This window comes from Crocuta crocuta, unplaced genomic scaffold, assembly GCF_008692635.1.
Source record: "Crocuta crocuta isolate KB4526 unplaced genomic scaffold, BGI_CrCroc_1.0 scaffold139, whole genome shotgun sequence".
Lineage (NCBI taxonomy): Eukaryota > Metazoa > Chordata > Mammalia > Carnivora > Hyaenidae > Crocuta > Crocuta crocuta.
Genome location: NW_027533258.1, coordinates 6663796 through 6687655, shown reverse-complemented (window position 1 = coordinate 6687655; position 23860 = coordinate 6663796). Strand labels below are relative to the sequence as shown.

General features: G+C 45.6%; 1 protein-coding gene across 1 annotated transcript in view; it reads left to right on the top strand.

Annotated features, from left to right (window-relative positions):
* DNAH9 (dynein axonemal heavy chain 9) overlaps positions 1-23860 on the top strand; it is a gene marked incomplete at its 5' end in the record, with an annotated part of 325490 nt that overhangs the window by 191428 nt on the left and 110202 nt on the right. The window contains 6 exons of the mRNA XM_077746719.1: positions 3210-3372; positions 5626-5658; positions 8883-8934; positions 15589-15731; positions 16112-16273; positions 16481-16714. Coding sequence (XP_077602845.1) covers positions 3210-3372; positions 5626-5658; positions 8883-8934; positions 15589-15731; positions 16112-16273; positions 16481-16714 — 787 coding nt within the window. The remainder of the gene's footprint in view (positions 1-3209; positions 3373-5625; positions 5659-8882; positions 8935-15588; positions 15732-16111; positions 16274-16480; positions 16715-23860) is intronic.

Genomic DNA, 23860 nt, shown 5'->3' with positions numbered 1-23860 from the left:
TTGCAGTAGGAAGAAAATCAAGTCACAGAAGGTCAGCGGGAGCCCTTTAACCTCATACATGCTCGTAGTCTGTTGACACGTTAAGCCCCATTCATCACAACTCTCTCTGTGCCCCAGCCTTTTTTTCAAATTGGGATTAGCTAGCCTTATGTTACCCCACCCCTGATTACTTGATGTGAAAATGGTATTTGTCACTGTAATATCATTAACACAAGGTAGAGACACAGGCTTGTAGCCTGTACTGTTCAATCTCAGATGTACAGTCTGCTCTGTTTGGTCAGACTCCACTTGAGTCCTTATTCTGTGTACTCATTCAGTTCCAAGGTCCCCAACACCTCTTATCTCATCCTTATTTTATCCGTTTCTCCACAGTGCCTTGGTCACTGTGTTATGTTTTCCCAAATTTTTCAACATATTCTAATTCAACTCACATAATCTAACATACTCTCACCCTTCGAAATAAGAGATCCATCTTTTGATCAATTGCTTCTACCTAAGACTACAATGAATTGGTACTACCCGTTCCGGGGTGGGCAGTTTTTCAGTATGTATCAAAGACTGTAAAAATCACCTTACTGTTTGACTTGGCACTGTTACTTTTTTTTTTTTTAAGCTTATTTATTTATTTATTTTTGAGAGAGAGAGTGAGTGGGAGAGGGGCAGAGAGTGAAAGAGAGACAGAGAGAATCCCAAGCAGGCTCTGCACTGTCAGCATGGAGCCCGATGTGGGGCTCCAACCCACAAATGGTGAGATCATGATCTGAGCCAAAACCAAGAGTGGGACGCTTAAGCGATTGAACCATCCACATGCCCCTTGGCAGTTTTATTTTTAGGAGCCCATCCTGCGGGTATGACAAGAGATAGAAATTAAAACTAATTTGGGGCACCTGGGTGGCTCAGTCGGTTGAGTCACCAACTTTGACTCAGGTCATGATCTTGCAGTTTGTGGGTTCGGGCCCTGCATTGGGCTCTATGCTGACAGCTCAGAGCCTGGAGCCTGCTTCGGATTCTGTGTCTCCTTCTCTCTCTGCCCCACCCTGTTCATGCTCTGTCTCTTTCTGTCTCTCAATAATAAATACATGTAAAAAATTTTTTAAAAAAACTAAAACTAACTTGTATAGCATTATTTATGACTGGAAAATATTGGAAACAATCTAAATATCCAATAGTAGGCTATTGCAGACAAGGAATTTCTTCAACGTATTAAAATATTGTTTCACCATTAAAGGCGTGGCGTAGAGGGTGCCCTGGGGGCTCAGTCTATTAAACGTCTGACTCTTGGTTTCGGCTCAGGTCATGATCTGGCTGCACGAAGCCTACTTGGGATTCTTAATCTTTCCCTCTCTCTCTCTCTCTGCCCCTCCCCAACTTGTACTGTCTCTGTTTCTTTCAAAATAAATAAATAAATAAAGCAGTTGGCTTAGTGATTACTCATAGGGAAATAATCACAGAACATTGCTAACTGGAAAAGTGGTCTGAAAACAGTGTTTAGTGTACAGCGTGAACCCGGTCTTGAGAAAAGGATAGATATACATTGAACTTTCACACGTAATAGGTGCATATACACATAAATATATACTTATACAGACTCTAGAAAAATGTCCAGAAGTGCATACAGTTAATGTCAATGGTGTTTATTGCTATCTAGTAGAATTGTAGGGTTTTTTCCCCCACATTTTCTGCATTTTGCACAATGAATGGTTCCTGTTTTAAAGATGAGGAAAGCAAGGGGGCCACCTGGGTGGCTCAGTTGGTTAAGCATCCCATTCTTGGTTTCAGCTCAGGTCATGACCTCCCCATTCGTGAGTTCAAGCCCCGCATTGGGCTCTGAGCTGATGGCGCGGAGCCTGCTTGAGATTCTTTCTGCCCCTCCCTTGCTTGTGTCTGCTCTTGAGCATTCTCTGTCTCTCTCAAAATAAAAAAAGAATTAAAAAGAGGAAAGTAAGGGAATACGAACTATTTTTATAAAGAGTGTAGGTACCTTACGTAAGGTATGTTCGCTTTGTGAGGGGAATGAAGAATGTGGAGGAAGGTCTGTGGACGGCCAGAAGAAAGGGCAGCCTTTGAGGAGGGCTTGTGGGGCAGGGGGAGGAGGGCCCTCTGCAGAATGTAGTCTCAGCCCAGGGCCTGGGAATGTTTGGCCATTGCTGGGTGGGAATATGCTTACTGAGAGAGATGAGTGTAGCTGCAGGCGGAAGAATCCGGAAGCCAAGGAAGTGAGTGTCTTGTGGGTTGACCCCAAGAATCCCCAGGGGTTCATTACAAAAGCATCAACGCCCAGGACTCCCCATTATTCTACTGACTTCAATTGTGCTCCTTCTTTCTTGTATTTTTAAAAATTTTTTAATGTTTGTTTATTTTTGAGAGAAAGAGAGAGGGCAGAGAGGGAGGAGATAGAATCTGAAACAGGCTCCAGGCTCCAAGCTGTCAGCACAGAGCCCAAAGTGGGTCTCGAACTCACGAACGGCGAGATTATGACCTGAGCGGAAGTTGGGCGCTAAACCGACTGAGCCACTGAGCCATTGTTTTAAGNGAACCACGAGATCATGACCTAAGCGAAAGTCGGACCCTTAACCGACTAAGCCACCCAGGCACCCCCTGAATTTTCTTTCTACCTTTCTCTCTTTCCTGCCCTCCTCCTGCAGCCTAAAAGCACAAGCAGATGAAGCAAAGTGCCGTGAGAGGTGTGGCAGAGTCAGGCCCAGCTGGGGAGCGTGACTTGGGGTCCCCTCCCATCCTGCCTGGCTGCCATGAGCTCTTCCTCTCTTCCTCCACAGAAGCTTTGGCTCAAAGCAAAGCAGTGATTGGGCACCTGGGTGGCTCAGTTGGTTACGCGTCCAGCTTCGGCTTGGGTCATGATCTCGTGGTTCGTGGGTTCAGGCACCGCGTCGGGCTCTGTGCTGACAGCTCAGAGCCTGGAGCCTGCTTTGGATTCTGTGTCTCCCTCTTTCTCTGGTCCTCCCCTGCTCACACTCTGTCTCTCAAAAATACAAATAAAACATTGAAAAAAAATCTTAAAAAGAAAAATAGAGCAGTGATAACTTCCATCCATCCAGGCAAGAAGGTGAGACCTGCTGTGGGGACAGTGTAGCTCACGTTTCCTGCAGCTCAGCTCACAGTATGCCTCCGAGGAAGGTTCCAGCATGGTGCATGCTTCTTATGGGGGGAACGTCTGATCGGAGCCACGCGCCTCTCCTTCTCCTCTGCAGCTGTCACATCAGTCGCATCCTGGAGTCCCCAAGGGGAAATGCTCTGCTGGTCGGCGTGGGCGGAAGCGGCAAACAGAGTCTGACCAGGCTCGCGGCTTTCATCAGCTCCATGGACGTGTTCCAGATCACGCTCCGGAAAGGCTACCAGATCCCTGACTTCAAGGTAAGTGACAGCCCCCCTTCCGCCACTCGCAGCTCCCCGTCACCCTTCCTTGGCTCTTCACTCGCTCAGAACCTCCCCGTAAGGTCCTGGGCCATTCCCTTCTTCGTTCACTTCTGGGCTAGGGACGTGAGGGGCTCCTCTCTCAGTAGACTCAGGTCTGCAGACCTCAGCTCCTTCAGCTCCATCGTTGGAGCCTCAGTGGATCAAGGGCACGTCTCTGTGCAATTTAGCGCACAGCTTTCTAGCACCTGTGGTAGACGTCGAATTCTGACAGTCTTCCCAAGTTCTATAAGACGTCCATACTTTATGTATTTATTTTATTTTTTAATGTTTTCATTTATTTTTGAGAGAGAGAGAGAAAGACAGAGCACGAGCAGTGGAGGGGCAGAGAGAGAGGGAGACACAGAATCCAAAGCAGGCTCCAGGCTCTGCGCTGTCAGCACAGAGCCCGGCACGGGGCTCGAACCCATGAACCGCGAGATCATGACCTGAGCTGAAGCCAGACGCTTAACCGGCTGAGCCACCCAGGTGCCCCAGATACCCATATTTTAAAGGACGGTTCCAGTAACTACCAGCTACCGGGAGCTTCCATAACATTTCCTGCGTCCAGACATTAAGTACTTAGCAGCCACAATGAAAGCTCTGGAAATTGGGGAAAGGCATTTATGCAGGCTTCAGAAGTCGCTTTGCCCAGCCCCCTGCCTTTTGTACATGGTTACAATAGAGGCAGGATTGGGATCCCGATGTAATTTCCACATGCACGCTCCCCTTACTGTCCCTGAGAGAATTCCCACCAGCCTGGGGCCGGTGGTGCTCACTACCGTTGTGAAGCCGCAGTTCATCCTCCCGATGACTGGCTGGATCTGAGGCCGTACACCATGGTCATGTTAGACCAGTCTACAGCAGTTCCCATAAAAAAGAGTGAATAAGTTATGCGTGTGAGAAATACACATTCACGGAATGATCTAAGACCATGGTCCTCTACCTTGACTGCATACTGGACTCCCCTTCAATCATGCAGAAACCTGCACCCCACCCTCCAGAAATTTCAACTTAACTAGTCTGGGGGATGGCGTGAGCACCAAGACTTCTCTTTTTTTATTTTATTTTTTTAATATTTTTTTAAATTTATTTCTAGGAGAGAGAGAGAGAGAGAGCGTGAGCAGGGGAGGATCAGAGAGAGAGGGAGACACAGGCTCTGAAACAGGCTCCAGGCTCTGAGCTGGCAGTCAGCACAGAGCCTAACGCGGGGCTCGAACCCACGAACCACGAAATCATGACCTAAGCGAAAGTCGGACGCTTAACTGACTAAGCCACCCAGGCGCCCCACACCAAGACTTCTCAAGGCATCCCCCAGATGGTTCCACTGAGAGTTGAGAAGCATAGTCTTGGCTAATTCTATACATGTGAGAGGTTGAGAACGGTTAATATTAAAGGACACTCACTGACGTTAAAGGGAGATTGTATATAGGACACAGAAGGGGCCCTGCTGTAAAGAGACGCGTGAGGCCCTTAGAAAATGAGCTTTGAGTGGTGCGAGGGAGAAGGGCAAGATCCAGGACTGGTGGCTGAGCTTTGTGAGAGAAGGAACCAAGATTGATAAAGCTGGAAAAATCCAGAGCTTGGCATCCTAGCCCAGAACTTCATCCACCTGCAGTTTTGAATGGATGTAATTTCCTACCAGATGATTCTGTGTGTGTGTGTGTGTGTGTGTGTGTTCCCCAGTATATTTTGTTCCAACACAAGACCCTTGCTAGAGCGAGTCATGAGAACCCAAAACACTACTAGCATAAGACATATCCATCACCCAGGTCAGTAGCCCCAAGAACATGACTCTGCCAAGACCAAGAGCAATGGCTTGCCTCCTGGGTCAGGGTCAGGCCAGTCACTTGTATGATGATATAAGTAACACAGATGAACAGACACCGTCTCTGTCCTTCTGGAAAGCTGTTAGCTCTTTGCACAAAGCAGGGGCTCCAGAGGCTAGTATCAGAGCCACAGTGGCTGTATGAATTAAAGATCATCCCTGTTTAATTTTACTTGCCCATCTCTACTGGGATTGAGGCCAGGGAATGAGGCATATTTCCCTCCTTGTCAGGACAAGATGGCACTCTTTCCTACTTTCCATTGCTGCCTCACTTTATTTCCCGTTAAAGTAGATAAGGGAACGGTCCCATTCCTAATGAGTGGGTTGGAGACCTCTTTCAGTAAGGCCATCTTCCCAGAGATCTCTAATATTGATTGTTTCCACAGACGGACCTGGCCAGTTTGTGCCTGAAAGCTGGGGTCAAGANATAAGACTATAAGACAGTATAATACTTAAATTATGTATTTACAGAAATTGGAGGTGTATATTTTTGTATTTCTATTAACGAAACATAGAAAATGCTTTCCTGGCTCTTATGCCAAATTCAGCATGTGCAAAACTACCTCTTCATCTGGGTTAAGAAAACAAAGTCAATGCACAGATGTTCCAGAATGAAATTACTGCCTCTAGCTTTTCAGCCTTTCGGAAAGCCCATGTGTCCACAGCCCAACCCCTGGCTCTCTGACTGAATACTCTTCAGTTTATGAAATCCAAGAGCCATGATCATAGCATATTTCTCCATAGTCTGTCCCATGTCATGTGTAATTTATTCCAAGGTGTCTTGCATGGAGTCCCTAGGAACTTGACTGCTTCAAGGTCATTGTCCACTTTGAATTCTGTATGCTTCTATCCCAGGTCATTTTGCCATCATCCATGAAGAACCACCGGTCTCTGGTCCCTGGTCCCCATCATGCACTAGCAGCCTCTGTGAGCAGCCTTTGGATTGCTTCTGATGAGGGGCGGAGTCCCAGGTTACTCACTGTGCCCGCTCTAAGCCTCACACAGATTTCTTCCATAAAGTTACCTTTATATGCAGGAGTTTACCTTACTAGCTCTTAGCTCTTTTCTCTTCCCATCCGTGTTCCCGATTCTGAATACTGTCTTAGCATCCCACCACCTTCTACAGCACGATTCCACCTACAACATTGCCTTTCCTTTTATATTTTACTAAATAACGAGAGTGAGTCCAGTGCCTCCCACCCTGAACCCTAAAGTCTAATTTCAAAAACGGTAAAATTGTGCTTCCAAAACCTTATGGCTTCGGAGATACCAGGCATGTGGCCAGCCTCACCCTGTATTTCAGTTGGCTCCAATCCAGCCAGGTCACCTTCTCCTAAAATAATGTCCGAGACACAGAAACTGATATTCTTTTACCAATTGAAATTTTGTTTCTCAATTAAGTATTTTGAATCTTTCATTTAGAAGGCAACTCTTTCTTTTTGAAGCTTAAATGAATTTCTGAAGCCCTGCCTGGTGAACGCATAATGCAGTCAGCGTGCTCCAAAGTCATGAAGTTTCAAGCTCCCGTTTAAGTCTTCTGTATAAAAATAAGATTTACGTACACAGGTTAAAAATGGAGATGCAATGAAAAGTAATACTTTCCTAATATTCCCCCCTTTCTTCTTAACCACTTTGACAGGGAGAACAAGAGCATATCTTAGTTCTCATTTTCCCTGTCAAATAATTTGCTACAAATTAATTGACTGCCAGCCCAGGGAGGGCTTCGGGAATGCCTCAGAACCTCGCCATTCCCTTCATATTTCAGTTTTGTGGGGTTGTGCAATCAGTCCACTCTTGGATAACACAGTGCAGACTATGACATTATGTCAGGCTACTTTGCCATCAACTCCTCCCTCCGTAGTTATCTACAAGTTTTGTTAGCTTAGAGATATAAAGGTACAGTGAATGTATTCCACTCATTCAATTCTCCCCCAAAAGTTTTCTCAGTGACGTACCAGTCTCATGCCATAGGGTATCTGGTTTCTTCCCACCCACCCACCCCCTTTTTTTTTGAGAGAGAGAGAGAGAGCACAAGCTGAAGAGAGGGGCAGAGAGAGAGAATCTTGAGCAGGCTCCATGCTCAGTACAGATCCCAATGCAGGGCTCATCTCACGACCATGGGATCATGACCTGAGCTGAAATCAAGAATCAGACACTTAACCAACTGGGCCACTCAGGCGCCCCTCTTCCCACACTACTTTAGCTCATTGTTTGGTCCCTTGATTTTCTGATGCCATTTCCAAAATCAAACCACAATGGTAATTCAGTTCTTGTGTCCCACTCCTGACACCAACCAACCATTTCAGAGCCTATCATCATCCCAGGCACATCTCAGTTGGGTTACAGATTGACAGGAAGAAGTCCTGCACACAAAGTTTAAAAATTAAATATAGCTCTTAGTTTAATTAGAAAAAGATACGTAACTATATAAGAAGCAGGGTGGCCATACATATCAGGAGCAGAGGAAGCATATCTTTGAGTCACTTCCCTTGGCTCCCAGAGCCCTTCCTGGGCATCATGCAGCTGCTAGTGAAACTATGCATGAAACATTGATCCTTGCTGAATTTGAAAAATCCAAATTTTGCTATGCCCTTATTGCCCTGTCATAATAATTCCTAAAGAGTGGACACTGGTCATCGAACCCAGGTATTTAAGAAATTCTTACACAATGTGTACTCTCTTCGTTCTTGAACAAAACTCAGAACCAGCAAGGCCTCACCCTAACCTAGAGGGAGGAAATCGAATCATTCCCTGGCTTTCTGGTATGGTACATCTTCCTCCAACTTTCCTGAATTTCAGAACATCCATTTTACTGCAGTCCAGCTAAGAGGACCTAGTCTTCCCTGGGTGTGGTGTCTCTGCCTCTCCTAACTCTGCCAGATTTCATACTTCATTTTATGTTAGGATCTTGTGTTGGGATTTTCCTTCTGCTTTTCAAAAGACTTACTTGTCCACTCCACAATGAAGATTTCTCTTCCCCAGTCCAGACTAGATCACTTTCCATTTATTCATATATTCAGAACCAGTTATTAAGCTCACATGTTCCAGTCAGTAGGCGCTGTGCCTACAGATGAGCACCATCCACCCTCTATATGGCCTATTGAAATAGTTTATGAAATTGGATCCCCCTTTTATAAAGTCCTGTGCCTCTCCATCTCTCAATCAGACTGTACCTTTAAATTAAGGCCAAATCTGCTGTTGGTATTTAGAATGTGAAAAGATCACCTCATCTTCAAGGATCTCAATGATGAGATCCACGCTTGGTATATTAGTGGTCTCCACCCATCACATAAGAATCTGGAGTCTAGGGGCACCTGGGTGGCTCAGTTGGTTAACGATCCAACTTCAGCTCAGGTCATGATCTCATGGTTCATGAATTCAAGCCTTGCATTGGGCTCCATGCTTACAGGGCAGAGCCTGCTTTTGATTCTCTCTCTCCCTCTCTCTCTGCCCATCCCCCCCACCCACACACACACCGTGTCTGTCTGTCTGTCTTTCTCTCTCTCTCTCAAAATAAGTAAACTTAAAAAAGTAAAAGAATCTGGAGTCTAGAAATATTCATAACAGACTTGGCATTGGATTGTTCTCCCATGAGACCCAGAACTGGATTTCCTGTTGGGCCATCTCTGCTTTACATATGCAGAGATCTGGCCCAATCTCCCTGGAAGGAGAAGAGACAAAGTGTGGGGCAAAAGGTACTCCCTTGAGCTTGCACCAGATATTCTGAATATACTTTGTGGTCTCAGTGGCTTTATCTATCAGTTGTGTCCTTATATCGTCACCCGGCAGGCTCTCTGTATGACTAGCATAAATGCCAAAGGGTAATGCAAAAACGTGGTGCTAAATTTCTATACCAGTTATTGAGACGATGTTCATGCATTTTCCTACATTGCTAACTTCTCCCTCATCTGCTCTAAGAGATAGTCAACTGCCACCAGTTTTACTCCGAACCATTTCTGAATCCAAATCTTCTCTATCATAGCTACCGCTGGTCTTTTCATCTGTTGATTCAACACATGCAGACACTTCTTAACTCATATCCCACCTCCTAGGTAATAAATACCTCCCCCGATCCATTCTCCTCTCTGCTTCCAAAGGGTCTTTATAAAATACAATTTCTTCATTGATTTTTCTTAATTTTTTTTTAAATGTTTTATTTATTTCCAGGAGAGAGAGACAGCGTGAGCAGGGGAGGGTCAGAGAGAGAGGGAGTCACAGACTGAAACAGGCTCCAGGCTCTGAGCTGGCAGTCAGCACAGAGCCCGACGCGGGGCCCGAACCCACGAACCGCGAGATCATGACCTAAGCGAAAGTCGGACGCTTAACCGACTAAGCCACCCAGGCGCCCCTCTTCATTGATTTTTCTAACTGAATGTAGGAGAAGATCCAAGCCCCTTTTTCTATCGATTAAAAAAAAGAACACCCTGCCTTTCACCTACTCTGTGGTCTAATTCCTAACTCCCTGAGATAACACACTATCCTGTTCCCTGACATCTTTACTGACACTATTCCTCTTGAACTTCATGCTCTTCTCCTCCTTTGTCTGGAGTCCCTTCTACCCATGTTACAAGATTTATCTTGAGTGTTCTTTCTCTAGGAAATCATCACTGATCCACTGTTACCCTTGGCAGTGAGAAATATCCCTCCATGTTTCTGTAGCATTCAGTGGCTGCACACACCACCATGGTCCTGAAACAGCATTGCAGATTCACGAAAGGCAGAGTCTATGTTGTCTGTTATTGGTCAACTTTTTTGTTATGAAATAATGTAGGGATACAAAAGGGAAAGAATTAACTACCAGCCGCCCAGCTAAGGAAATAAAACAATACGAAAATAATTATAACCCTCTGTAGACAGTGTTCCTTTTATCATTTATACTATCAGCAGTTAACCCATCTCTGGTCCCCTAATTAGTACTCAGCAGGTGTTTGTTGAACTAAGGTACATGATGTCATTGAGAATGATGTGCTGTCTTACATACTAGATCTCACTCGTGCACGCGTGCTTTGCGATGGCTTTCAGGCATGCAGAGAGAGGCGCAGGGCTCTTGAAACAGCTACCACACTCCCCTGCTTTCCTCCCTTGAGACCAGAGAAAAGTTTGGAGGAAAATGGCAGGTCTAGATGGGGCCAGGGACCCTAAGCCAGTGGGACACTACCCAGTTCATGGAGGATCCAGTCCATTTTGTCATCAAGCCCCAACTAACAGAACCATCTCAAACCATCAGGATCTCTTCCCGCAAAAGCAGTTTTGGCCTCTGAAAGTCCCACGTGAGCACAGAGAAGAACGATGCTTCGTCTGGATTTCAAAGTATTAGGACGCGTTAATGATGGCATGAAGCACTTGAAAGCAGAAATTGTGGTTCCTGACTGTAGGTCTCAGGAGGAAACTTTTCAAATATTTAAATAGCCTCTGCCTGTGTTCACATCACAAAATCCCCTCTGGCATTTTAGTCCCTTGCAGTCAACATGACTACCTACATCACATCGTAACTGATGGATATGATGTCAGGAGAAATTGGGAAGAAGAACCTTAAAGATGAAAACTTTGCTCCTAATTTAGAGGCTCACTTCCATCTGGTGACCCTCTTCTGAAGGGCTCTTGGGACCTTGTGACAGATATTAACATCTTAAGAGCATGGAGAGAATCTCCAAATGGGCTGGTACTTTCAACAGTGCAGCACTAAGTGTATCACGTGAGCCAGGGTCAGCCAACTTTTTTCTTCTATAAAGGATCAGAAAGTAAATATTTTCGGTTTCGCAGACCATACCATCTGACACAGCTACTCAGCTCTGTCGTCGTGCTGGGGAAAACAGCCATAGACAATGCCTAAATGAATGATTGCAGCCCTGACCAATAAAACTTTATTTATGGACAATAAAATTTGAATGTCCTGTAATTTTCATGAGTCATTACGTATTATTTAATTTTTTTCCAACCATGACAAATTGTAAGAACCACTCTTAGCTTGCAGGCCATGCACACAGGCAGCATGCTGGATTTAGCCCGTAGACCATAGTTTGGTTCGTCTGTATTGAGCATGGTATATACATAAAACACCAAAAGAGCGNGCAGGCCATGCACACAGGCAGCATGCTGGATTTAGCCCGTAGACCATAGTTTGGTTCGTCTGTATCGAGCATGGTATATTACATAAAACACCAAAAGAGCCTAAGTGCTCCATATCTCAAATAATAGAAGGGTGAAGAATACAGGCTGCGTTGTTACACATACTCTGAGACCAAAAGGGAATGGAATCCTCACTGGAGGGCTCGAACATCATTATGGAGAAAGGAGTGCAGATTATCAGGTGATGTGAAGGAGAAAGGAATACAGNTGATCTCATGTTCGTGACTCTGTGCTGACAGCTCAGAGCCTGGAGCCTGCTTCAGATTCTGTGTCTCCCTCTCATCCTGCCCTTCCCCCATTCAAACTCTGTCTCTGTCTCTCTCTCTCTCAAAAATAAATATTCAAAAAAATTAAAAAGAAAAAAAAACTTCCCTGAGCTCCTTAATCCCCAACATATGCTGAGTATCATTCCATTTCCTTAGCAGTTTCCGCAGACTTCTGCTTTTATCAAATGAGACAGAAAGGGGTTATTTCATTACTAAGACCTTGGTTTGGACAAGTTACAGCTCAGGATGTTTTATATGCATGCTGTGGAATACCTTGATATATGGAAGGTAAATTTGTCCAATTAAGGGAAGAAGGTGAATAGTCGCTTTCGTGATAATCCATTTTTGTTTCCATTTTTACCTCTTAAAACGATGAAGTCTATGGGGTGCCTGGGTGGCTCAGTCGGTTAAGGGTCCGGCTTTGGCTCAGGTCATGATCTCACGGCTATGGGTTGAAGCCCCGCGTCGGGCTCTGTGCTGACAGCTCAGAGCCTGGAGTCTGCTTCAGATTGTGTCTCCCTCTCTCTCTGACCCTTCCCTGCTCACTCTGTGTCTCTTTCAGAAATAAATAAAAAACATTTAAAAAAAATTTAAAACAGCAAAGTCTAATTAGTATAAAATTCTTACTGAACTCCTAGCTGGGTTAGTGTCGTCAGCCCAGGAAGACCAGAAATTTGTTGGAAGTTGGCATGCATTCCGTCAGATGTGGTAGTGCACAGAAGCATAGCAGCTTAACTGACAGACAAAATCAGAGTTCCCATCACTCAGATCTACTAATCCGAACTCATGAACGGTGAGATCGTGATCTGAGCCAAAGTCGGACGTGTAACCGACTGAGCCACCAAGGCGCCCCTCCTGCATCTTTTTTTTTTCTTAATTTTTACTGTTTTCTTTTCCGCAATTATGTCTTGAATCCACCTAAAACTTACTTGTATATAGTGTTCTAATTTTAATTTTCAATCTTCATACTGAATTCGCTAACATCAGTTATTGATTAAGGGCATTTGCCAACCCACCCATCTTTCTGGACCTCATCCAAGCCCACAAGGAGGTAACATGGGTAGGGTGGTCCCCATGGCTCTCCCATGTCCAGCATTTCCCTGATGCTCACATTTCTGTGTTGGTTATGGAGGAAGGAAGAAGCATGTGGGTATGGATTCCCGTGATTCCAGGTCCGCACAGCCTCAGTACCCAACTAAAGCCTTGCTCTGGAAATGGGGAAGAGCTTTCCTAGGGCCCGTAGAGTATCGTGGAGTGAGTCACACTCACCTTTACATCATATCCAGCATTTTCAAGATGTTACCTATACCAGTGTTTACTTACCCCCCTCAGTGTCCTCTCTTGTTGAGAAGACCAGGCTGTTCAGGAGGAGACTCACAGCTTCCCTCATACTGCACAGCCCTTCCCCACATCTTGTGGGTTTCTCCTGTCCTCCAAGGTGACCATGCCTCTTCCCCAAGGCCAACTCCTCCATTGGAGTCAGGAGCCTACCCCCTGGCCCCTGATTCACAACTCTGCTCTATCCAGCTCTCTCTTCCCAATCTCTTTCTTCACAGTCTTCATGCTCTCACCACCCCTGTTTACTTTCTTCCCGTTACATGTTTCTGTAGTTCTTTACAAACTCTTCTCGATGTGCAGAAAGCAATAAAACTCCCATGCAATCATGAGGTTGCAAAATGGAAACTTCCGGTGTGCAGGCGCGAGAGTTTCTTCCCAATAGGTGCCCAAAACAGATTACTGAATTGTCTGGCATGGGCATTTCAACTTTATAAAAGGTGCCACGCTGCTCTCCACAGTAGTTGTGCAGATTCACTCTCTGACCAACCGCACATGAATACCTGCTTCCTCCTAGCCTCACGAGCACTTGGTATATCTCACACATTAGTTTTTGCCAATGGGCGTGAAATGAAATTTCATTGTTTTCTTTCCCTTTTTACTTGTGACCTTGAGCATCTTTTCTTTAAAAATTTTTTTCTTAATATTTATTTATTTTTGAAAGACTAGAGTGTGAGTAGGAGAGGGGCAAAGAGAGAGGGAGACACAGAATTTGAAGCAGGCTCCAGGTTCTGAGCTGTTAGCACAGAGCCCGACATGGGGCTCAAACCCACAAACTGAGATCATGACCTGAGCCAAAGTTGGACACTTAACTGACTGAGCCACCCAGGCGCCCCTTTGAGCATCTTTTTGAGGGTTTATTTGCTATGAGTTACCTATTTATACAGTCTGACCTTTTGCACTTGGGTATTTTGGTTTTCTCCTATGGATTTGTAAGAGTTCCTTCTATATTCTGGATACTAACCCTTTGTTCCTTTTATGGGTTGTAAATCTCTTTAGAAGTCTGCATCTGACTTTTGTCATGCTGATTTAGTTTAAATGCTGTAAAACTTAACAGTTTTTTTTAATGCTCCATGCTGTTCAGAACTTTTGTTCTATCCAATATGATAAAAATTACCTCCTGCATTTTATTTAAAAAATTTTTTTTAATGTTTTTTTTTTATTTTTGAGAGAGAGAGACAGAGTGCACGTGAGGGAGGTGCAGAGAGAGAGGGAGACATAGAACCTGAAGCAGGCTCCAGGCTCTAAGCTGTCAGCACAGAGCCCGACACGGGGCTCGAACCCACAAATGGTGAGATCATGACCTGAGCCAAAGTTGGAAGCTTAACTGGCTGAGCCACCAAAGTGCTCCTCCTGCGTTTTATTTTTAAATTTTTACTGTTTTACTTTTCATATTTATGTCTTTAATCCGCCTAAAATGTATTTGTATATAGCATTCTAATTTTAATTTTTAATCTTAATACTGAATTACCTAACATCACTTATTAATTAATCCATCCGTCACTGGCTGCACACTGATTTTTTTTTTTAATGTTTTTATTTCTAGGAGAGAGAGAGAGAGACAGTGTGAGCAGGAGAGGGTCAGAGAGAGAGGGAGTCACAGACTGAAACAGGCTCCAGGCTCTGAGCTGGCAGTCAGCACAGAGCCCGACGCGGGGCTCGAACCCACGAACCGCGAGATCATGACCTGAGCGAAAGTCAGACGCTTAACCGACTAAGCCACCCAGGCGCCCCGGCACACTGATTTTTAATAGCAATTTCCTGTTTATAATTAGGTCTGTTTCTAGGTGTTGCCTTCAGTGTTCTGTATATTTGGCCCATACCAATTTTGTATTGTTCTAATTAACATAGGTTTCGGTTTTTTGGTTTTTTTTTTTAAGAGGGAGAGAGAGTGCAAGTGAAGGGAGGGGCAGAGAGAGAATCTCAAGCCGAATGTGGAGCCTGATGTGGGGATCGATCCCATAACCCTAGGATCATAACCTGGGCCAAAATCAAGAGTTGGATGCTCAATCAACTGAGCCACCCAGGTGCCCCAGTTAACATAGTTTTATAAGGAGACTAATACCATGTATTGAATGTTCATTTTTTCCCCATTGATTTTAAGATGTCATACTTAGCATATACTAAGTTCCCTGAAGTCATTCCCGCTCTCTCCCTTTCTCCTCTAATAGAAAGGGGTAGCTCATTCTTCATCAATATGTGGATATGTCTGCATGTTACTCATCCACCCCCCCCTTTCCACTCACGGTCTTATAAGCATTTTACATCTCTTTTATTTTTCCTACTAAATCTTAAGCTCCTTAGGAGCAAAATTTTTATTAATCGCAGTTAGTAAATCAATGCCTTAGGTAAAAAATGTAGACAGTTGAAAGCTCTCTCGCTACCAACTCCTGGCCAAGGACAAAAGGGTGCCATGTAGTCTGTTCCATTCTTTAAAGTATCATCCCCTTGCCTCAGGCTTGGAGTAGATATGGTGTCTGTTTAATTTCACCGGCAGGAATGGTGGGACATGGCCAAAAAGTCACGGGCCCTGTGTCCCAAGGCTGGATAAGCTCTCATGTCCAATTGCATTCTGCAGAGAGATGTGAAAGTTGCCCGTCTGTGTCCCATTTCTCCCAGGAGAGATCCCAGACCTCTACTCCGATGATGAAGTTGAAAACATCATAAACAATGTGAGGAATGAAGTCAAGAGTCAAGGTCTGGTAGACAGCAGAGGGAATTGCTGGAAGTTCTTTATAGATCGGGTCCGACGACAGCTGAAGGTATAGGAGAATTACTGCCCCGGGTAGGCGGAACAGAGATGGTTCCTAAGAGCCTCTACTGGTATTTTGGACACAGCCATCCTTATTGATTGTACTAGGAGGGGGCGCTGTGGGTGGCGTGCCTTTCTCAGCCTGAACAATTTTGCAAGGCTGCCCTTCTCATCTGCTTCAAGGCCAGTAGCCTCCCCTTTGCTTCATGCAGTCCCAGCATTCTTAATTTCTTGGCTGGAAGCCTGGGTGGTATTGACAGATTATTTTTTCCCCTCTGTTGAATGTGTGTCCCAACTTTGTGGGAAATAAAGAACCTAAAGCCGTATCTATCTTCCTATGAGAACTTCTCTGATACGTTCTTGATTCTCCCCACCCTCCTGACTTCTCAGGTGACTCTCTGTTTCTCCCCTGTGGGGAACAAGCTGAGAGTCCGCAGCAGGAAGTTTCCAGCCATTGTGAACTGCACGGCCATCGACTGGTTCCACGAGTGGCCTCGGGAGGCACTGGAGTCTGTCAGCCTCCGCTTCCTGAAGAACACAGAAGGCATTGAGGTAAGAGGGCAAAGGAGACACTCCTCGGGATCCTCTCCACCTCGGGTACAAGGAATTCCGTGTCCAGAGTTTCAGGACTCAAGCTCAAGCTTGGATAGAGTTGTTGAAGCAAAACTTTGCATGTAGTGAGGCAACGAGGAGGGCGGGCCATCACCTCCCGTCTTCACATCCAGACAGTGTCTCTGATTTCCTGCCCTTCAACTTCAGCCCGCAGTCAAGCAGTCAGTTAGCAAGTTCATGGCCTTTGTCCACACGAGTGTCAACCAGATGTCCCAGGTTTATCTGAGCAACGAGCAGCGCTACAACTATACAACTCCCAAGTCCTTCCTGGAGTTCGTCAGACTCTACCAGAGCTTGCTGCGCAGAAATGGAGAAGAGCTCAAGTCCAAAATGGAGCGTCTGGAGAACGGGTTGCTGAAGCTTCACAGCACCTCTGCCCAGGTGGGTAACGTTCTCTCGTGGCTCGTGTATGCAGGGCACTGAGACGGAGTGGGGGCGCCCCGTTCCAGGGAACTGGAGAGATCACAGTCCAGGCCTGGAAATCATTCATGGCTTCCCGGAGGCCTCAGAGTCACCAGAAACGATTCCAGAAGTTAAGGCTGAGCTCTCACTGCAGAAGGGCACGCCGTCCGCTTCGGGTCTGGTCGGCTCCCGCCTACTGATGATGGAATCCTCTGGGGCTCCTCTTCTCTCTTGCTTGTTACCCCTCTCCTCCTCTTCGGCCACCTTCCTTTCCTCTCCAGTCCACTTCCCCTCCATCTCCAAAACAAAAAGAGATGGTTGCAGAACGATACCGATTTTCTTTGCTTTCTTTGTGTCTCACCGTGTCATCTGTCCAGGTGCTATGGGGACCTAATTTCCTAATTTCTTAAAGCCTGCCTCCTTGCGTTTCCTCGTGTATCCCTAAGTGGCTGGCCATCGAAAGAAGGTGCTTATTGCCCTGTCCTTGTAAGATTTTTCTACTTACTCTTCCAAAGGGAACAAGTTCGTTTCAATTTCCTGTTCTTTCACTGAGAATTGAGGACCGTTCTGGAACCTTCTCTACCTTTCAAATGCTTCCTTCTCAAAACCTTCTCAAATGCTGCCGGTCCCTTGATGGCCCTTTTTTTGGTGCTCTGTTTGCCAGAAGCAGAGCCAGTCTCTCTTTAAAGAGAGGTGCATTTGCACCGTTAAACTAAAATTGTAATCAGTTTAATCCATGGGCATCATGTGTTCCTTTGGATATCTAAGCCTTTTGCTTATTGTTTCAGAGCTTTGCCTTTGGACTAACTATTGAACTTGCTTCTTCTGGGTTGTCCTGTCTCCCTGCTTCAGTTTCTTGAACCGTAGATGTAATAGGTCTAGAGGATTTGAGTTTATTTAGTGGGATGCAGTGAGCCCTTGGAATCTGTTCACATCAAATTTCTTCTGCTCGGAAAATCTGTCTTCTGTTATCCGGTTTTGTTCATCTGGTCTGGCCTCTCCTCTAGGAGCAATGATTTGCTGGATGGCTTCTCTGCGTCCCGCATCTATTATGTTCTCACTCACTGATCTCATCCTTTTTGGCTTTTTTCCCCCTCTATGTTCTAGGAGAGCCATACAAGTTTATCCTGAACAGTTCTAATTTAATAGTGTGTAATAATTGCTTCTGCTTCCTATGCTTCCAGAGCAGGGTTTAATTACGCTATTACATTTTTAATATCCTAACAGCCCTTCCTCATCTCCTCCTTTTCCCCTGTCCAGCACCTCCTACTGCTTTTTTATTTCAGCCTGTTTTCTTGCAACTGTGTTACGGAAGCCATCCTACTGAGGATGGCGGACTGCTTTCTCCATGTTTTTCCTAGATCCAATGTTATGTCCTTTCCAGAGCTGTGTTGTTCTTCTTAGTCTCCTAGATGGTTTTCCCATCCTTGTTCTGTATTTCTACAAAGACCCTTTCTGCTTTTTCTTTGTTTACCTTCAGGCACGGTGAGCTCTGTCCAAACTCAGTGTCTGTCCACCGATGACACGTGACAGTTGTCCATGATGCTCCTTGGTTTCCATTTGTGCTGTGGCCACACCCCTTTCCAGAGCTACAGTTCAGGGCAGGTCGAGGGACACAGATCCCAGCCAAAGGCCCTAGCAGTTTACCTGGCGTGTCCTTCTATTGTGGAAATGTAGCATCTTCTCTCCCAACACCTTCTAGTATTTCCAGTACCCTCAGTCTCTGAACTTCTAGAACTCAGCATAAGATAGAATCCCAGAAAGCAGATTCTTAACATCTGTCACTTCTTCCTCTTCCTGCCTCCTCCTCCCACTACCTATGGTACCCTTAGAAAACTGTCATCGCAGCTGCCCCTGATCCCCCTCCCCTCCCCATCCTCTGGAAGTTACCCATCATCCCAGGAGAAGACTGGTTATACCTTAGGCGAACCCAGTTCTACCTGCGGGTGAAGAGTGGAGAATCCTCTTTATTCCTGGCATCAATTTCCATTTCTTCTCCTTCAAAGTTCTCTACTTCAATGAGTGATACTTCCATTTACGCACTTACCTGGAAAGCAGGGAGTTATCCTTGATTCCTCCCCTTCCCTCATTTCCCACTTAAGAATTAACAACTTTTGTCTGTTTCCTAAATATCTCTCCAGTGTACCCCTCTTGCTGTATCCCTGTTTTCTGTGTCTTAATTCGGACACTTCTTACCTAAATCATTTCAATACATGGAACTCTGCGGTGTTCCCTGATCCTCAACCTGCTTCACCTGCCAACCTCTTGCATCATCCATCAGGCCAAAATCCTTGGGGTCATCCTTGACCTTTCTCAGTTCTCTCTCACACACACACCCTGCGCCCACGCATCAGAAAATCGCCGTTGGCCCTAACTTCAGATATGCTCGGATCCCCCCACTTGCACCTTCCCACGCTGGTACACCCCTGACCTAGGCCACTGATCCTACCCGGGTACCCACAGTACCTTTCTAACTCACTTGTCTGCTTCTCCTTCTGTTCCTCTTGGGCCCATCATCATTGGAGCAGCCAGAGTGATCCATTCAAGACCGAAATCAGAGCATGTCACTTTTCTGCTCAAAGCCCTGAGATGGCCCCCATTTCCCTCGCTAAAGTGGTGCCCCAGTCTCCACTCCCAGACTCTCAGACCTCATCTCCCGCTACCCCATGCCCGTGACATTCCTCTCTGGCCACGCCCCTTCTTTGCTCTTTCCTCAGACGCGCCAGGCCTTTGCACTGGCTTGTTTCCTCTCCCTGCGTGTTCTTCCTTCTCTCACCCCCTTGACTCACTCCCTCATCTCGTCTTCTTTGCTCAAATGTCACCTTCTCAGTGAATCCTATTCGGAGGAGCCCTTTTGAAATTGCAACCCTGCACCATTCCCAAGTCGCTTATTGGGCTCTACTTTACCTTTTTCCCATAGCATTTACGCCTTCTAACATATGATTTACTTATTTGTTATTTTTGTTCTCGATCACTATTTGTTGGACAACCTCTGCATGGACAGGAATCCGTATCTGTTCTGTTTGCTGATGTGTCCCACGTGCCTAAAACAGTACCTGGACAGAGAGGGCATGCGTTCAATGTTGAATGAATGAATGAATGAATGAATGGCATTTTCCTTAGTCTCTCAAACTACATTCTGGACACACCGTCCAACAGAAATATCCTGCAAGTCATAGATGCAAATTTAGATTTCCTATTAACTGTGTCAAAAGAAGTAAAAGGAAACTAGTGGATTTGATTCTAACGTTATATCTTAAATTTACCTAATTTTATCATATATTTTAAGAATACATTTTATGTAACCCAATACATCCATAATGTTATCAGTGTAATCAATCAATGTATAAAGAAGTTATTAGTGAAATATTTTTTCCTGCAAGGCTTCAAAGACTAGTGTGTGTGCGGTTATAATTACAGCACCTCTCAAGTGGGACAAACCACATTTCAGGTGCTCATTCACCAAACCAGACAGCACAGCTCTGGACCAGCTATTAGACTGATCTCTGCTCAAAACATTGAGTTTTCTCTAACGTGGACCTTAATGTTTTAGACCCTACATTTCAGATTCTCCGAACTTTTCTAGAACTTTCAAGCTGTACCCTTGCGTCTTGCGCCACCCTTTCTTCCTCCCTTCTACCCCATCGTACCCCATTGTCCAGCAATACTGATGCCAGGTTGCCCCAGATCTCCACAGCTAGTTCACATCTCTCTGTCTTTATGTGTGCCCTGACTTGCCAGCTTGTCACTGTCAAGACCTGAACAGTTGGCTACCTCCACCCCCAGAAGTGCCTTCTATGTTCTGAGCAGTTATTCATTCCATTCTCTGTCGTTCCATCCCTGCGTTATGTTTCTGCTCTTATATATATCCTGCCGTACTGTCATGGCGGCATGGCACCCAAGGGCAGAAACCAGGATTCACTGGCACACAGTAGGATGTTCTCTAAGTGCGTAGATAAATGAGTAGATGGCAGATGGCTAGGCAGCCAAGCAAACGAATCACCTACAAGCTCCGAGTGAGGATGGAGGATGGGTCCCCCAATACTGTGCACATGGGATGTATATTTCATGCTTATGGATGGTTATGAGGATGATTCTTCTTGTAAAAGTGGTATCTTGGCTTCCTAACTCTGATGTAAGCCCTTCATCTGAAATGTTCCTTTGCAGAAAAAGCCTTAAGCATATCCTCATAATCTTAGTATAAGGGTAATGATTTGAATTATATTGTATAAGTACCCTACTACCCACTTACGACAGAACTTGGTATTCATAATCCAGTGGGAGTGGGCTACATGAATCTCACAACTCTGGCTCATATGGACTCCAGATTTATTTAGCAATGTTGACAATATTAAGAGTAGCGATGACAATGGTAATAATGACAATAACAATTATATGGTCATCTGAAGTTTATAAATTTTAGACATAGTTTCATGCTTAGAGTCACCTGGTTAGAAACATCACTTCATTTTTCTATAACTGAATTTAACTTAGCTCCAGATCCATCTTTTTCATTTAAGAATAGGAAGTTCTCAGGGCTCCTGGGTGGTTCAGTCGGTTAAGCATCCGACTTCAGCTCAGGTCGTGATCTCACGGTTCCCGAGTTCGAGCCCCACATCAGGCTCTGTGCTGACAGCTCTGAGCCTGCTTCAAATTCTGTGTTTCCCTCACTCTCTCTGCTCCTCCCCACCCCTCAAAAATAAATAAACATTTAAACTTAAAAAAAAAAAAAAAAAGAGGGGCGCCTGAGTGGCTCAGTCAGTTAAGCGTCCGACTTCGGCCAGGTCATGATCTCACAGTTTGTGGGTTTGAGCCCGCATCAGGCTCTGCGCTGACAGCTCAGAGCCTGGAGCCCGTTTCAGATTCTGTGTCACCCTCTCTCTCTACCCCTTCCCTACTCATGCTCTGTCTCTCTCTGTCTCAAAAATAAATACACTATAATAATTAAAAAAAAAAAAGAACAGGAAGTTATTAATCTTACATTTCTGGTTGACTTGGTCACTTCAGTTAAAAACTCAGTCTCTGCAGAGCAGTCAGTTCAGAGTCTAGTTCTTCCTTGGGGCTGTTTTCCCTGTGAAGGGTCTTCTGCCCGCTTCCATCTCGGTGGTGGTGGTGGTGGTGGTGGTGGTGTGATTTCAAGAGGCAGCTGGTGAAGCTTCGTGGTGTGGTCTTCCAGCTCTCACTGGCTCCACTGATGGTGGCTGGTTCCGCCAGGTCTTTGGATGAGGGTGGTGTCCCTTCTGTTCCTTCTCTTGGGACCGTCAGCACCCCCAACCCTGACTTGGGTCTCACACCATTTCCTGGAATCTTCAGGACCCACTGTCACCCTCCCTTCTGTGTCTAGCTCAGGTGTGCTCGTGAGGAAGAGGGGCTGTTGCATTGAAGAAATGTTCATAAAAGGCCTACAGTTTGTTACCAATTCCCTCCATCAAAGATTTACTCCCCGAGTCAGTTCATCTGGAGACTCTTAAATTCAATCTCTCTTGGGCTTTCAAATAATCTCAGGCCACCGAATTTACCTGAAGTTGACAGTTCATTAATTTACCATGATGTATTCATCAGGACTCTTTTGGTGCAAGTGGAAAAAAAAAAAAGAATTCAAATTCACTTAGCAAAAAAGAGAAAAAAAGAAGAAAAGGAGGAAGGGGTGGGGGATGAGATTATGTGATATATTTATCAGGATCCTTTTAATGGCCACTGACCAAAATCCAGCTGAAGCTGGTTTAGGCAAAACAGCAACAAAAAAGAAAATAAGTTGGCTCATGTAAGTACAGATTCAGAGATAGAGCTGAATTTGGACAGGCCTGGAGCCAGATTCTCACTAAATATCCCTGTCCAGGCAGCAACCCCATGGCCCTGCCAATCTCAGACTCCTATTCAGTCTGCTTTGCAACTTCCCTGTAAGGAGGAGTTCGTCTTTCCCAGGATTTTGTACCAAGTTCCTGGGTAAATGGTCAGCAGCCCTGATTGGCCTCTTCAGATCATTGGTTTGCCCATACGTGACCCATTTTCTATGACGCGGACACTCTCCTTGGCCAAGCAAAGATCAAAGGCCCACCTCTGGAGTCAGCCCCATCCAGCCTATGAGGACTTGGGAAGGGAATATTCCCCAAGGGAAATTCAAACTGTGTTTCCAGAACAGGGATGAGAAGTTTTTATTAGGCAGACAAACATAACAGATGTCTACTACAGATGGGAAGCCACCATGTCTGAGAAGAGAAGCCTACGTGAAGTGTGAATTCTTAGGAGAACATGGTGGGTGACCAGAAGGACCCGGGGTAAGAAGGCAAAGACCTCTGGGCCTCTAACGCTCTGCGCACTAGGGATTTCCGTCAGTGACCCTCGGTTCTCTCTCTTCCTTGTGTGGCTCTGAGGAGACGGTCCCAGGAAGCTTGGCCTTCCTCTTCAGCATCTTGTTCCTGGTCCTTGAAGAGGGGACGGTCTCTCACCACCAGCCTCTCGTCACCCCACTCAGTTGACACCCCCCTCCCACTTAGATTCACGGAGCTGGCAAGACTGAGGAGAGGGTCTCTTCATTATTTTTGCCCCTTTCCCTCTTCACCCTCCTCTCTGGGGACAGGGGTGGGAGATCCAAAGAGGGGCTCCAATGCTTTGAATAAAGGAAAAGAAAAGAGGCAGTTTTTTGTTTTTTTTTTTTAAATATTTTTATTTATTTCTAGGAGAGAGAGAGAGAGACAGCGTGAGCAGGGGAGGGTCAGAGAGAGAGGAAGTCACAGACTGAAACAGGCTCCAGGCTCTGAGCTGGCAGTCAGCACAGAGCCCGACGCGGGGCTCGAACCCACGAACCGCGAGATCATGACCTAAGCGAAAGTCGGACGCCCAACCGACTAAGCCACCCAGGCGCCCCGAGAAGAGGCAGTTTTAACGTGACCTACTTCAACTTCCTGTTCTAACCTACTTCAACTTCCTGTTCTGACCTACTTCAACTTCCTGTTCTGTCGCCAAAGAGCCGTGAAATGAGCCTGACTTATGCCTTCTCTTCAGCTGTGTGGGGAGCGGCCTAGTTCTGAATGGCAGGACCTTCGTGTCACTCCTTGTCACCACTTGAGTGCTGCCGAGCTCGCATTCACAGCGGCGGCGATTACTTACTGGGGCCTGAGGTCA